Source organism: Rhinolophus sinicus, linkage group LG12, assembly GCF_036562045.2.
Source record: "Rhinolophus sinicus isolate RSC01 linkage group LG12, ASM3656204v1, whole genome shotgun sequence".
In the NCBI taxonomy this organism is placed as follows: Eukaryota; Metazoa; Chordata; class Mammalia; order Chiroptera; family Rhinolophidae; genus Rhinolophus; species Rhinolophus sinicus.
Window position 1 is genome coordinate 27577044 of NC_133761.1, and position 16358 is coordinate 27593401.

Genomic DNA, 16358 nt, shown 5'->3' on the forward strand with positions numbered 1-16358 from the left:
GGGCAGATTATCACAGTGATAGTATTTGTTATATAAATCATAACATAAAACTAATTTTATACATACTATTTACTTTTTAAAATCCCCTTAAATATACTAACATATAATCATAATATACCATTACTATCCAAATGAACTAAGTGATTCTTAATCAAAGATTTGAAAAAACACATAAGATCTTTTTTTACAACTTCATGAATATATTTAAAATCCCAATATGAAATACAATTTATTTTGATTACATTTTAGTATATAACTGTTTTACTAAAAGAGAATTCACAGACTATGCCATTTGCACTATGGCATTTGTCCTTGCTCTTCAGACTTACGTAATGCAATACACTTTTCTCAAAGCACCCTATTCTCCTTAATAGCACCATCACAACTGTAATAACTCAGTCATCAGTATAATTATGTTTAAGTTGTGCATATTTGTCAGAATGTAAGCTTGCTCTATGAGGGCAATCGCTGCATCTATCTTATTCACACCTATAACTCAGGGTCAACCACACTGCCTGGCATACAACAGGATAGCAATGAATACTTGTTAATAGTTTAATTTATACATTGATGTATTTTAAAATATTGGTTTTAGAGATCTAACAGGAAATGAGTCAGCACATAAAAATACATTAACACTCTAACTATAGACACACATCCATTTAAAAGATATTATCAAAAACTCTATTTGTATTTTAAAATTTTGAATACAATTTTCAATGTACTCTCATTCAATTACTGATTAAAAGTAGTACTGATTATTCAGTTAATTGATTATCTTTGTACTTTGTTTCTCTTCCTTTTACTCCTGGTTCAAGTTTTTGTCTTCTACTTAATCATTTCTCTCCAAAAAAGAGAAGAAAGAGAGTGGAAAATAAAACCATTTCATTTCAACTCATTGGTGAAATTAATAGTCTGAAGAGACTCTTTATTGAAATCACATACTATGCTTTCATTCCTTGTTTTTGTTGGCAATATTTTTAGCTTCAGAAATTGTAAATAAATAATTACCAGTATATGGTATAATACCTCAATAGCATTTGCAATGAAAAACAAGGAATGACCTACAAACACAAACTTTAAATAATATATTGATGTTTCTATAGTACGTTTTAGGAAAGCAAGTACCTCTTCATTAAAAAACTAATTTGAGTTAAAACAACCAAACATACAAATGATCATTTGTGCTTATATTACTCAATTGTTTTCCTAAAGAAGTAATCTTAATAATAAAATAATTGTTCTTATTTCCAAAATATGTAGAATTAGTTTTCTAAATAAATCTTGAAATAAAGTGTTCACCACTCTAATTTAAATAGGCTTTGCACACTATAAAGTTCACACCAAAATGAGAAAAATGAGGTACAACAAGCACACACGTATTTAAAAAGCATGAAATGCAATGCTTATCGTCTCATGCTTTCAGTGGTTTTCCAAACCCTGACAAACCTGGCTCAGATTGGTGTTTCTTTTTCGGCAATGGTATGTCATCAATTATTGTACCATTCACCTTTTTCTGTTGGTCTTCCCATGTAACTTCTAGTATAAATAAAAAAAAAAGATAATAATAATCAGAGCTTCTCAGAAACATTAGATCATGTTCATAATGAGAACTTGAAAGTATTATATTTCAGGGGTGCCTCTCTCTCTCTCTCTCTCAATAAGATTATTTTCCCCTAAATTCTCCCATAAATTTTCAGTAATAAATAATTAATGTTTTAAATATAGGAATGTGATATTTGAATTTTTAAAAATAGATCTCAAAAATCCAAAGCACTAAAACTCACTGCCGGTAAATTCCAAAATTTATTATCAATAAAATGAATGGGGCCACAGTATGTATGACCGAAATGATAATTCAAATGGTTTGACAACTAAGTTTTTCCTTAGTCGCTATCAAATAATATTAATTTGTTTTAGAAATAAACATTTTGTTAAGCATTGTTTTTTAGCGGTGAAATGAAATATCTAAGTGAAATCAAAATATAGAATTGTTATACATATCAAGAGAAAATCCATAATTAGATATTAATAATATGATAAGATAAAATGGCTATTTATTTTACTACATATTTAGTACTTTTATTAAAGGACAGAAAGATTTATGTGCTATGAGATATGATTTCAATAAGAATTAGTAACAGTTTGGTATCATTGAATATGAGTTACCTGGCTTATCTAACATTATTAGAATTATCTGTAGTGTGGTATCATATTGATTCATTCAACAAATATATATTTATTGCCTATCGTAATCTAGGGATATCTAGGAACTGGGGATGTAATAACAAACAAAACAGACAACAACCCATGCTCTCATTAAGTTTATAGTCTAGTGTGAAAAATAGACTATAAACAAGATAAATGAGAAAAATATTTTGTGACTTAGATATTGATTCAGTGCTAAGAAGACAAACATGAAGTAAGAAAGAAATAAAATGCCCAGTGTGATGAAAGTTTCAAAACGGCAGTCATGGAAACGCTCACTAAGAAGGAAAATTTGAGTAAAGAAGTTAAGGAAGTATGGGAGTTAGCCATATGTTTATTTGGGGAGAGAGCATTACAAGCAGAAGAACAGTATTTGCATATGGCCTGAGGTGGGAGCATTCTGACATGTTCTGGAAAAGCATGGAGGTCTCTATGGCTAAAGCAGAGTGAACAAAGAGGAAAGTGGTAGAAAATGAGGTTAAAGAGGCAATGGAAAGGAAGAGTGTTGGGAATACAGATCACGTAGGGCCCTGTAGGACACATATCAAAAAAATTTACTGGTCACCATTTAATCTTAATCTCACAGTAGCATTCATAAACACTTAAGTATAAACTTGCCTTTCTTTTTATTCACGTTTCTAAAGCTACACTAGAAGACAAGTAGATAATTACTATCTATGTACATTTTACTCTCTGACGCCTTATCCACCCCTTTGGCCATAAGTAGTAAAATACTAACATTTAATAATATTAAGCTAAGCAAAACATAACTAGTAAGATGAAATCACTGCCAAAAATGGAAAAAACATATGATAAATCCCTTGTTATTTTAAAGAATCCCTGATTTGCTTTTAGACTAATTTTGGTCAAACAGTCATTCATCTAAGTTGGCAGGAAATGTTGTATTTAAGAAGTATCAATTAATGCCACTATAATACCCATTCCAATTCAGATATTAATCAAATTTGTAAATTAGGCACAGGAACTGGCACTTTCCTCATGCTAGAAGCATTCATGAGAATAGAGAGGCAGCAAAACAAAGTGTGTACACATCCTGTCATCCTAAACAGTATCCAACTCCTAGAATGCCTATAGAAGCAAGCATCCATTACGAAGAGTAATCAAAATTACTTTATTTCTGTTGGTTCCTTTATAATCTGTTTTCCTTCTTCTTCCTCTCTCCCTCCCTTCCTTTCTTTCTTATTTATAAAGTTATCTATATTTGAATTAATGTTGGCAACTATACATTGAGGCTCAAAGGAACAAAATATTTTTCCTTCAGTCTCGTTATGTATCTTTAGAAATGTGACTGTTAAAGTAGTAGTATGGTAGGGTTCAGTCTATAATCCCAACAGTGAGTGACTCACTAACAGCAAACAAAATTAATAAAGGATAATAACAACATAAACAATAAATCGGAAACAAAACTATTTGAGACTTCAGACATTATCAGCCACATTCCCCAAAACATGAGGTTGTGTTAAAATTCGTATGGGATACTTTCTTAGAGCAAAGGAAACTGAGTTCCAAAGAAATTAAAAGCCTTGCCAGAAGTCATAATCAGGAGTAAAACTGAACTTATGACCCAAGTATTGACACCCAGTGGAATTCTCTAGACACTTTGAAAGTCCTAACGACTTAACCAGTTCTCTGACTTAGAGAAAAGTATTCTAAGTATTTTCATATTGATTTTTACACACACACTGAAATATGTACAATTGTATTAGCACATAATGCAGTAACTTAAATTGCAATCACATCCGATTTATTTCCCCTTGGTATTGTTTCTTACACAAGTTATTTGATCAAGAGTACTAACTTGCTAAAAACTACTAAAAATATGTATTGAATACTTGGTTCTGGGTGATGATCATAATCAGGCTTAATTTGACTTTAAATCTAAAGTTTTCAGATTGTGTTCTGAAAATTCAAAAAGATAGGAAGACATTCCTAAGAAATAATAGTAATGATAGCTCATACTTATATAGTACTATTATGTGACAAGTACTGCTCTAAGCAATTTAAATGTATCAAATTATTTTAAAAAGTAAACTTAGAACATATCTATACAACAAGTAATGTTATTTAGAATAAACTTGGGCTAGTCCTTGGGCCTAGTTTGCCACTGTCCTACTTCCAAGGTACCCAGTGCTCTACCACATTTTTCAGCATCACTCTCCCCGTATCTAACTTTCTCTATTCACAGGCTCTAACTTGCTTCCCATAAAAACATCTGTAATAATAGCTCAAGTCTGTCCCCTCAGGAATATTTAAATTTCATTGTTCTGGTAAGCCTAAAGCTTTATACTATTAAAATAATTAAGCAACTAGAGAATAGCAGAATATAAAGTACTATAACAAGTAATGGGAGAAATATTTTGGGCTGAAAACCTACCCAGACCTCCTCAAAACTTACCTGTTCTTTACAAAGCCGACTCTGACTATGTATCATAATCATAAGACACTTCATGTATATAACATGCTATAGAATAATTTTACCAGCTATGTTTCATTTGTTGTTATCAATATATTATTATTGTTTTTTTCTCGTGAGCTCCCCCAAAGCAGGGAATATATCTTATTCATCATTCCATCCTCATTTTCAACCTAGAAAATAGCAGATAATGGTTGAATCAAACTAAACCATTAGTTAATATCTAAAATAAATGGGGAATGCCACTTATCTGAAGAGGCCTGGTATATAAACGCATGAGGTTGGGAGTCAATACTAGAGATGGAACAGAGGGAGTTAATTGTCCTCTAGAACTCTGCCCTTTGTCAGTAAAGGAAAGCAGTGTTATTAAAAGATTTATGAGGCTCCTTCCAAATCTAAAAGTCTTGATTCTAAATCCAGGAGCTAAGCCACAGAACACTGATTGATATCTTCATAAACTATAGGCAGAGGGCTCCGAGCTGGATGGCTCTACACAGTAAACTGGCAGATCTGAATTTAGAAGGCAAAGACTGAACACAAAGTTTCCGCCATGTATGCTGTTCTCCTGGCCTCTCCCCTCAACTCTAGATTCTTATTTTTTTTCTTCCCTTTACAGCCAAACTCTTTCAAAGGTGTCTGTCCTCACTGTCTCCATTTCTCTCTTCTTCTTTCAAATCCACTCTTAATAGGCCTTTTGCCTGCTCTGACGCCACTGAAACTGCTTCAAGCAGGTTAACACGATGATTTCCTATTTATTAAAACTAGTGATCATGTCACACTTCTGATAATTCTCTCCTGCTTTAAGTACGTTCTTTCCTTCCATTCAAAATCACTATACTTGATGGTTTCCCTCCTATCTCGCTCCCTTTACATTTTAAATAAAAAGAGGATGGTGGTAAGACCACCATTCAACCCAATACTTTGACATTGCTAACACATGGCTACAGCTGAAATTCAGTTATTTATTTATTTATTTATTTATTTATTTATTTATTTATTTTATTGTTATTATTTTTTTAAAACTCTGAATATATAAGTAGAAGCAGGAACATCCCTTTAACCCCTGGAAACTTACTCATGAACCTTACTGTGAAATCTAAAATAAACAATAAATTTGTCTCTCCCAAAGAAAACAGCAAGAGGATATGTTAGGTACCTTAATTATAGGTAGATCTTAATTATAGGTAGATCATCAAAAGATTAAACTAAATAAAAACAAGAGTGTGTTTGCCTATGTAAAATAGACTGAGTTCTCATCTTTCAAATTTTTATTCATTACCTTCTATTTAGGTCCAACTATACTTACATAGGGTTGGTCTATATAATAGGGATGTTTTACAGTGGAAAGGATTTGTATGCAAATAATAAAAAATAAATTAATAATAAGCGCTAGTGACCAAAGTCCCAAAAAACATTGCCAGTAGAATCTTTACATGCAAGATCAAAGGAAATAATAAAAAAGCAGACCAGTCTGGAGGTGAAAGATTTAACAATATTCAGGGCCAACTAGAGTTCAGAAAACCAATAAAACCTGCTGAGAGTACTTCATTAGTTAAAATCATTAACTTAGTGACTTCATTTGAGGCAGATACTATCTTGATACATTTAATAGAACATAAATGCAAAATGGCATTAAATGTTCTTAAAACTTGTTGCACCCTAATAATTGACTGAACAGTTAAGAAGATACATTTACTCTTTCAGATCACTGACATATATTTAAGTACATATGAATATATTCTTTCATAGGTGCTAAGCAAAATTCATGGGAGTCAAGAAACAGATAACAATGACAAATATATAAATACACATCGAGAGCTCATTTAAATTTTCATTGTTTTATGGAGAATGCTCATAGTTTATAATATTTGATTTAATTTTATTTATTTTGTTATATTGTTTTGCTTTTTTATATTAATAATATCCTAACACATTTTAAGAATTTTATACATGGAGTGGAGTTAATGAATAATTAACACTCCACAGTAAGAAAAATTATAGAATTATTTTAGGGCTAATTAGATCTTACATGTACATCGTAGACATTATTTACAAAAGATGAAAACCAGGAAGAAAGAATATATTCAAGACTAAAGGACATTTCAACTATATTACTGAAGCATAAAATTATTCATTTCTTAGTGTGGCTGAATAACAAGAGCAAATTGTTATGAAATAGAGAAATTTTAGAATATTGATTTTTTTTATGTACTTTTAAGATGCTGACATTCTAAATCAATAAGTGTAGCTATATTTCATTATCAATTATTACAAAACATACAGTCCTATTTTGAAAGAACTTAGTTGTGGTGGGTTACAGCATTAAGTCCCCAATAGTTCTAAGAAAACTAAATATAGTATTAATTTCAATCATCCTCTGTTACTCACCTACACAATATCTGTGAAATATCTGGAAATGTTATAAATGTTCGTTTAACATTATTGAACTCATTAAGTTCATTTCACTTTACAACTCTAAAATTCTGCTTTATGCTTTAAAATATTATTAAAATAGTTAAATTTTTAAATAATTTCTGGATTGAACAGTATCTATGTTGTATTTTCCTAAATGGATGACTACTACTATTTTCATCAGAATCTTATTCCCTAACATGACCAACAAAACACAACTTCTGATTTTAATGCTATAAATTTCAATAGACTAAGATTTTACCAGAATCCAATAATAAAATAAGTAATTTAAAGACAAATTTCATATTCAGAAGTATATTTTTAAAAGAGCAGACACATTAAATATTGGATAACTTAAATTGGGACTAATACTTCTATTTATGCTTATTTAATTTAAGAAAGCACATTCATGTACATCACAATTTCAATACTGAGTGTCTAATATATAGAAAGGAACTATTCACTTTATATTAGACTTGCCTTTTTTCCCATTATTAGGTGGGCTTGGTGTTTCTCCCTCATTGTCTTTACAACATTGAAAACAGACAATAGTGATTAATTATTAATGTCATTAACAACCCAAATAAAAACCAAGCACATACACCACAAAAGATGACATCACACACTGGGGAAACAAATCCATGCACTAAATATGACACCTCACATTAACGAACCGAAGGGTAAAGACTATCCTTCCTAGCTTCTAAGAAAAGTAATAAAAATAAAAATAAAAATAAAATGAGGACTAGTAAGTCATTTATAAAGTTAGGAAGATTACAGCTATGTTTTTATGCTAATTTAAGAATTGAGGTAATTCACGTAACTTAATTTTGAGAATAAAAAGCATAAGCAAGAAACTGGTTAAACAAATGGGCTTCTTTTCTTAATGAAGTTTAAAAAAAGGTGATATGCCAACTGTAACTAAAAAAAAGAAATTAGAAAATAAAGTGACAATTTTTTTTTAAAGGGTGATATTAACTACTGTTGAAGTCCCCAAACTAACAATATCCTAAAAAATGCCTTTACTGTGAAAGCTAATCATAAACAGTGTGAAAGCCTTTCACTATTCATATGGACTAGTACTGGTATGATATATATAGGAATGGTCAGTAGAAAACAACTGCACAGCTAAATTAAAATAAAATTCATTCATACAGCAACACAAAAAAATAAATAACATAAAAATGATATTCCTATATCATGATAGGAAAATGGAAGGTATGTGACATTCTCGTAGTTAGTATCCTAGAAATCCAGAACAGTATAGTTATATATTTCTATAAATATGCATTTAACTTGCCTTTGTTTTCACTATCAGATGTACTTTCATGATTTTTCTCATCTGTATGACATTAAAAATAGTTACTCGTAATTAGCAACTTCAGCTTAAGAAATCTTTTGCCTTAAACTACAAACAACACTGAAAGAATGCATCCATGAAAATATATCTCATGCACAAGTTACATAATGTGACTGTTTTCACACAATGGTAAAAGAGAGAATATAAGGCACATAAGTACACTCCACTACTCATGAATAAAAATTGATGATGAGTCAAACATGATAAAATTAGATCTAAAGTTATCTTGTACTGTTCAAAGAAATTTTAAAAAAAAATTTAAAGCTGACAGCTTAGATAAAATTAGGATTCAATTCTGAATTTCAAATAAAAATACTGAAAATTAGATAAAAGAAGTATATAAATATATTTACTGATTATATAAAATTTTAAGTTTTAACATCCTTTCAGGAACATTTTTATAAAGAAAGTGGCAAAAATTATGTTATGTAAATATAATAGGGACTTAAAAACACCAAAATGAAGTTGTCTCTATAAGCATTTAGAAAGAGGACTCTTTGGGGACAAATTATGATGGTTAATAAATATTAAAGCAATATTGAGCTGCGATGAAGAAATGGAACCTATAGTTAATTGTTCTTATTTTAGAAAAAAATATGGATAAAATGATGATAGCCTCTGAAAGCTTTAAGAATTAAAATTTTGGAATTTATATTCTGCTCTTATTTACTTGTAATTTGCCTCTACAAAATAAAAAATCTTGAGAGAAGAGGCTGGGACTTCAGTGTACCTTTACTTAGTGTAACACATGGTAAAATACAGTGTTTTAGCAGGTACTCAATAAACATTTTTAATAAATAAATGAACTGAAGGTAAGATGGGGTAAAAGATAAGTGTAAACTATGGTCTGAGGCATTGTCTATAATATTAGTTTGATTTAAAGATTTAGGAAAATGTTCAGATTGGTAAATTAAATATTCAGCTGTGTTACTGAGATAGCTTATATAATATCTCTCCATTTAAAATTAGGTAATTCATTTCAAAATTAGTACTGAAAACCAATCTGTTCTTTATTGTAAATTTATTAATTTAAAGCTCAAAGTCTTACGCAAAATTGAAAAGCCATTCTTCTAAAACACTCAATTATTTAGACACACAGACAGACCTGCCTTGACCTCTTCACCCTGCTTTTCTCCCCCCTGCTCTTCCAAATGCCCAGTTTCTTCATTATCTTCTGTATTTGCACAAGTAAAAGTAAAAAAAAGATAAGACCAGATATGTATATTTGTACTCTTAAGCGAAACAATAGACTTAAAATTTTTCATGACATAGTAGTAATTATAAAAATACTAACAGTATTTTTAACAATTTTTTAACATGCTATGGAAACAAGTAAGTATACTGGTAATAAATGATCACATTGTCTCCTTTTATAATGACTTTGATTTGTAAAAGAGAAATTGTGGCCCCTAAGACATTTATAATATGTGATGACTGTATAAAGCAGGGAAAATAGAAAATACTTGTCTATAAACTTAGTATATTCTTATAAAAATAATATTATAGAACTTTTTTCTAGAGAAACAAAAATGATATTATAAACTATCATTTATTTTTATAAAATACCAGTACACAAAAATTAGGGAAAATTTTTAAAAAATTAGTAATACCTTACAGTTGTTTAGTACACTATACTTTCATTATATTGCTATTTTCTCTGGTTCTCAAAGAAGATGACTAATGCTGTAGTACCATCAAGGCCAACATATATAACGTTTTAAACTAATTTAATTAACAGACAGAAATGTAACCAAAATCAAAAGGAATTAAATTAGGACTTGCTCATTTTTTTGCTGTTGAATAGGATTAGAAAATAAACTCCAAAATAATGCCATTCAATTACAACTTCTTAGAGATAATCCAAACATAATTTGATTCAGACCATCAGTTGATAGTTTATTTTGGGTTAAGTACCTTTAACTTCAGTTAGAAGTTGAAAGCTTCTAAAAGATATATACCGACTTTAAAGGTAAAGAAACTTGCACAATCATGTATCTACTGAAGTCTTCATATCAAAAATTAATAAACACACTGTTAAAATCATTAATACTTTTAAGCAAAACAAAACAAAAACCAAATAATCCTTTTATTTCATACTGGAAAGCATAAGGAAGGTTTCGGCTCTCTTTTATGCATAAAAATGGAAGGGTCACAATCGGGGTCACTAAAGAAAAATGGGATTTTAATAGATTCTATTGGACGAAAAACAGTAAATAATATGTTTGAGGACAAGCCCATTAAAAACTTCCTCAACCCTGATTTTCAGTAACAATTTATGTCAGTTTTCTGCTAAATTTATCACTACAAAGAATGGAGCTACTCACATCTTAATAGACGATTGGTATAAAATATGTTAAAATCGAACTTTTAAAACAGTGTGACAAACTATGTTTCTGACTTCATATGCCAACAAATGACAAAACTTGAGAGATAAGTACCATATGTACTACAGAACTTAACTAATGGAAATTACTTTTAAAATTATATACCCCATTCTTATGCAACTGAGAATTGTAGAAATGCTGCTGAAATCTTTTCATCAGGCAGCGTAACAGACCATTAGTCACAACAGCACTGAGTTGTTTAAAATCATGGTACATAGTAAATAGGAAGGACCACAAAATAGAAGTGGGTAATCATTCAATTACAACAAACAAGAACAAAACTCATTCCAAGTTATATAAGGCAATGTAAGTATTGCTGCCCAAATGCAATGCAGTTGAAAATTTGTTACAAATAGGTTATAGAATATGAATTTTTACATAAATACATAAAGAATGACAAGATTATTTTAGTGGTCGTTTATACACGATTTAAAGTAGCTTTTCAGTTTTTAAATAAATATTTCATGCATTCATTCAACAAATATTTATTGAGGGCTTATAATGTGCCAGGCATTATTCTATGTGCTGGAGATTATTCAGTAAATAAAATAGTTAACAATTCTTTAAAGTCACAAAGTCCATTTCAGACTTCTATAATTAGCAAAGAAACTTTTATTGTTCTAGTACATGTATGCCACTCCATATATCACGACTCAATATTTTCTCTTGAGTCATAATATACTATGACAATAAATCTGTAGGTATTTATCTTTGATATACTGTAAGCAGTCTTGCTACAACATGAAAAATGATGTAGGAAATACAGACCACAAACACTATCTAATTCAACAACTTTCTCTTCTAGAAAGCCAAATTTAATAATTAAAAGATCATAAATACAAATGAAATATATGATGACAACTATAACTAGACTAGGTGTACATCCTCAGTGACATAAACACAGACTGCAATTGATATCTTTGGTTAAAGTCTTGCACAAAACATAGAATTCTGCTTAAAAGGCAAATTAAATTTGTTAAAAAGAGGGGAATCTCATCTTGTCATTTAAAAGAAGTTAAACTCTTTGCACTTTTACTTGATTGAATCAAAGAAATTTAATTCCTTGGTATAATTTCCAAGTAAACCAATAGAATATTTTACTAGAAATCATAAAACAAAATAATTTTCCTGTATCTAAAAGCCTATTCAATGGAGGGACACCGATTGCAGTTGGGTTTATTTTTGCTTACAGAGCCCCCCACAAAGGCTGTCAGCACAAAACAAACCCTCCTTTATGTACAGACCTTCATAAGGTTCTATCTCCTTGACTCCATTGTCTAGGAAAAACAAAATAAAAACAAAACAAAAGAGGGAACCAAAGCACAGGGGTTAAAAACAACAGAAATTTCCAAAGGCACAGAATGTATCATCTATTAAAAAAAAGTCAAATGGTGACTTAAAAAAATTTTTTTTGGCACAGCACATCCAGTTACTATATAAATGGACCATTTAAAAAATGATTAAAAATTATTATATTCTATCATCTCATGCTTTTAGAGGTCCTTTATCCAAGAATTTATAGATGTTTGGGGAGTATGTTCATTTGTGTGTAAAGCAAATAATGCTTCTTATGCAAAAATTTGAAAGTATTAAAAATATCAGTACAACATGCATCTTTCTTTGTATAGTCATGATTACCTTTTTCTGGTACTCCAGTTTTGAGAAGGATCATCATTGTTGTGCATCAGCTAACCAGTCCTTTGCAGTGTGTGAAAATTGATTTGGCTAGTTACTAATAAACTTTATGTAACTATCAACAATTACATAAACTTAGTTGTAGCAAAGAAATATCATCCAACTGCTTATTTAAGAGCATTAAGGTTACTTTTTAAAATGCATTAATTCAAATTTGGAAAATGTGCAAGAGTAGTAATAGTAGGTTATTTTACCTCCAAATATTACAAATGGTAAATGCAAAATATGTAATATTGAACTATTAGCAAATGCAGCTAAGGCATTCAATTAACAAAAGAAGAAAACTAATGCAAAGTTAGTAAAAAAAAAATCTTGATTCACCTTAGCTTCCTTGTGTATTTCCTATATGACATGATTAGAAATAAAACTTACTTCTCTCCAATGTTCCCTTTGGTGGAAGTTGTGGAAGTTGTCGACCCCTTCGTCCTGCCACTGGAGTACTTGATGGGCTTGTTTGGACAGACCCAGTACGAGGATGAGACCTACAAGATACACCATTAATATGCATTTTCAATAAAATGAGTTAAATACTTTTAATACATTTGGTTCATATGATAGCTGTACAAATGCAATTTTAAAAGAGGTTTGTTTAGCTGCTGATTAAAAGGTTAAGAAAGTAGGACACAATATGGATATCTGAATAATTACCTAAATAGCCACAGATGTTTACATTTTTGTGTAATATGCATACATACACAGATACATGCACAGAAAAATCCTACAGTAAAATCCATGGAATTAAATGTAAATTAGTATTCTATCCATATGAAAGCAAGAGGAAAATTCTGCAGCTCAAAAAATGAAAGGTAATGCTTTACATTTCTTTCTACCAGAGATCAAACTTTTAGCTCAACCCTCTCTCGCTTGATCCAAAGAGATTTTTACTCAGGCTTATATTAGATATCCATCCCTTCATTAGAAAATAGCTGATGAAACTATAAATAAAACCCTGAACAACTGAAAATTCAGCTAAAGAAGATATTAGTCAATACATTACATTAGTATTGATAGAAACTAAAAATTTAGTTTTATTTATTGTCGTTATGATGATTAGTCCAAAAGTGATGCCTAATGAACACAAAAATTTCTCATTCTGTAGGAGAAGAACATGAGAGTTATGAGGTGCATTATGTGGGGATTTACCCAGGACTCCTGATAAATGAGAAATCACAAAACAAATGCAGTCAGGACACTTACTAAACAAATTACAATGGTAGCCACACACTATTATATTCACTGAATATAAATAGTGTGCTTACACTGAAAGGGTTAGTATCGATTGTTATTAGTGATCAGCCAAGGATGATGGAGAGACTGTTTAGCTGCTGGGAAAATAAAATGGTGTGCTGGTGGGGCAAAGGGGGAGTTAGTCTGATTGATTTATCTTTCACCTCGATAAGGCAGGTGAAGGAGGGGCAGATCTTCCCGTCATTAATGAAGGCATCGACCTCATGAGGTTTGCGTCAGGACGCTCAGTGGATCTGGAGCGGGTGGTGGTCCGCTCTGGGAGAGGCCGTTGTTCTGCTGATCGGGATCTGTGATATGGCTGTCTATCTGCTGCTTCACACACCCTGAAACGTTAGTCAAAAAGCAGCTCAGTTGATCTTTAGTGCCCTTCTGCTATTTGGTTATGATGCATCAAACTGATTTTGAAAAAGGTAATTGTTTAAAATTATGTAAAGAAAAATGTCTCTTCAGCAACATATTCTGAGTAAATTTTCATTAAACTTTAAGAATTTTTAAGGAACCAAAATCTACCATTCATAGCAATTCTCAGTGAAGGTAATAGGAGTTGCTGTTATAATCAGTGACAAACAAAACTGCCTGCTTTCCAAAGTGAATTCCCTTTGGAACATGTGAAGTATTCTATTTTAAAAGAATTCAATGACTTTTCCTAACATTTTCAAAAGAGTAAAGAAAACCGTAGAAGCACTATGCTCAAACCCCTAAGGCTGTTTATTATAAAAGGCTTCAACACCATCATAGAATACTGAATACAACTGAACATCAAACAGAAGAATCAAAATGTTATAAGAAAACAGTGCTACTTTGCAGTCTGTAGCCATATTTAAACATGATCCACAAGAAAAATCACTGTGTATAAAACTGTTTAATCAGCCATCTATGCCATCTATCTCAGTGCACTTAAGTGATGCCAGCCAATACACGTCCAAGAGTGTATTCATTGGTTGAAATAATAATGGTTCTGAAAAATGTGAAATCTCTTTGACCACAAATAAACCAATACCAATACTAATCCTTGTTGAAAGAAATATACTTAAATATAAGTAACCTATCATTATTGATTTTTTTAATCCTTGGATTCTAGCATAATGCTTTTAACACCTAACATTTGCTCAATAAGTGTTTTCTAACACCCACTTCATTATCTGTGAGATAACACTAAAAATATTACCAGCTTTGATTCTAGAACTCCAAAGTAATACATACTCCAAAGTACACATCAGACCAAACTATTACCTCCCTATGCAGTTGTAATCACAGAAATGGAAATGCTTATATATTATAGATAGTAAGCACGCATTAGTTTTCCTCCAGATTAATGTATCAAGGACACCCACTTAACCTGTAAATTCTCTCAATCTTATTTTTAATAATAAAAAATACAAGCAATTAAAGAAAAATAAAAAAAGAAATGACACAATTCCCCATATGTAATTAATTATATAGCATACAATTTTGGACCAGTAGGCATTAGATTAGATGACTTTAGGAAATGAATACTGGGTTTGTTCTATAACATACCTTGTGATTATCTAACATTTTAAATTCAGAGGGTAACATACAAGTCAAATAATTTTTAAATATCTTTAAGTCCATGTATCATAACATGATTGAGTTCCTAAAATAATTTTAGTATTTTTATACAGTAACCAGAATATGTCAAAAAATCTAAGATTAAATGTAAATGCATATACAACATTCAATTACTTGCCAAAGAGAGGGAAAAAAGGCAACCTGATGGTTTAAAAAATCATAATTCTTTTTCTGTTCCTGAAAAACTATTTAAGAGAGAACACTTATCTTTAGAAATATGCTCAATAATTTGCTAAATGTTTTCAGGGTACATATCTTTGTATATCTTCATCAGAATAGATAACCAGAATCAAAGGGATATACATATCTTAGAATCCTTAAAACCTATTTTTCAGAGTATCAATATTTACATTATTTTCAGACTTTCTATTTTCTTAAGTTAATAATAAACTTATTTCATTATATACTATATAGTAACAAAACTTGGTGGAATATCTAACACTACCTAAACAGAAAAGTAGGCTAATATTTCATTTATTTATGCAAATTTTGATTTATTCTGATTCTATCAAGCAATTTTTCCAAGTGTAAAGTGAAAGGTTAGAATATACACTTTCACTTCTTTGACAGTATTTTTTAATAATTGAAATACATAATTGTGAGCAAAATACATTTCAAATGTGAGAATCATTTCAAATGTGCTGCTATGTTTTATGTCCTCAAAAGGGTATTGTTACTTATAAAGCAAACAGATCAATTCTTAGGAAACATACCTTTAAAATTACATCTCTTTAGTAAAAAAGTTGTTTGAAGACTATAGTGAGTTTTAAATTTTACTTATATTTTCTCTCCATATCATAAGTAATATAAATTATATGACTTCCAGAATGTGAAATGAAAAATCTGTCAGTAGGTAAAACATCAAAAGAACAGCAGAAGAAAGTAGAAATTTCATGAAATGCTCCACCACAGTTAAGGGGAATGGAAAGCTACCATGTTTGAACTTTGATAACACAATGGAAGGTCAAGATAGTTCCTGATCCCACAGTTGGGTGATAGATAATAGGTCTTACTAGGAAAGAACTAA

At 30.4% G+C, this 16358-nt stretch overlaps 1 protein-coding gene across 50 annotated transcripts in view; it reads right to left on the reverse strand.

The window, feature by feature from the left end:
• The window catches only part of RIMS2 (regulating synaptic membrane exocytosis 2), a 592512-nt gene that overhangs the window by 182869 nt on the left and 393285 nt on the right, over nt 1–16358 (reverse strand). For 21 of the 50 annotated variants that reach the window (XM_074316857.1, XM_019750611.2, XM_019750613.2 and 18 more), the window contains 2 exons: nt 13885–14064; nt 12866–12975 (listed from right to left, as the gene is read on the reverse strand). In XM_074316857.1, the coding sequence (XP_074172958.1) occupies nt 12866–12975; nt 13885–14064 (290 nt within the window). Of the gene's footprint in view, nt 1–1449; nt 1540–12042; nt 12076–12865; nt 12976–13884; nt 14065–16358 lie in introns of all 50 variants that reach the window. The other 29 variants (XM_074316891.1, XM_074316856.1, XM_074316855.1 and 26 more) reach the window with 4 other exon arrangements.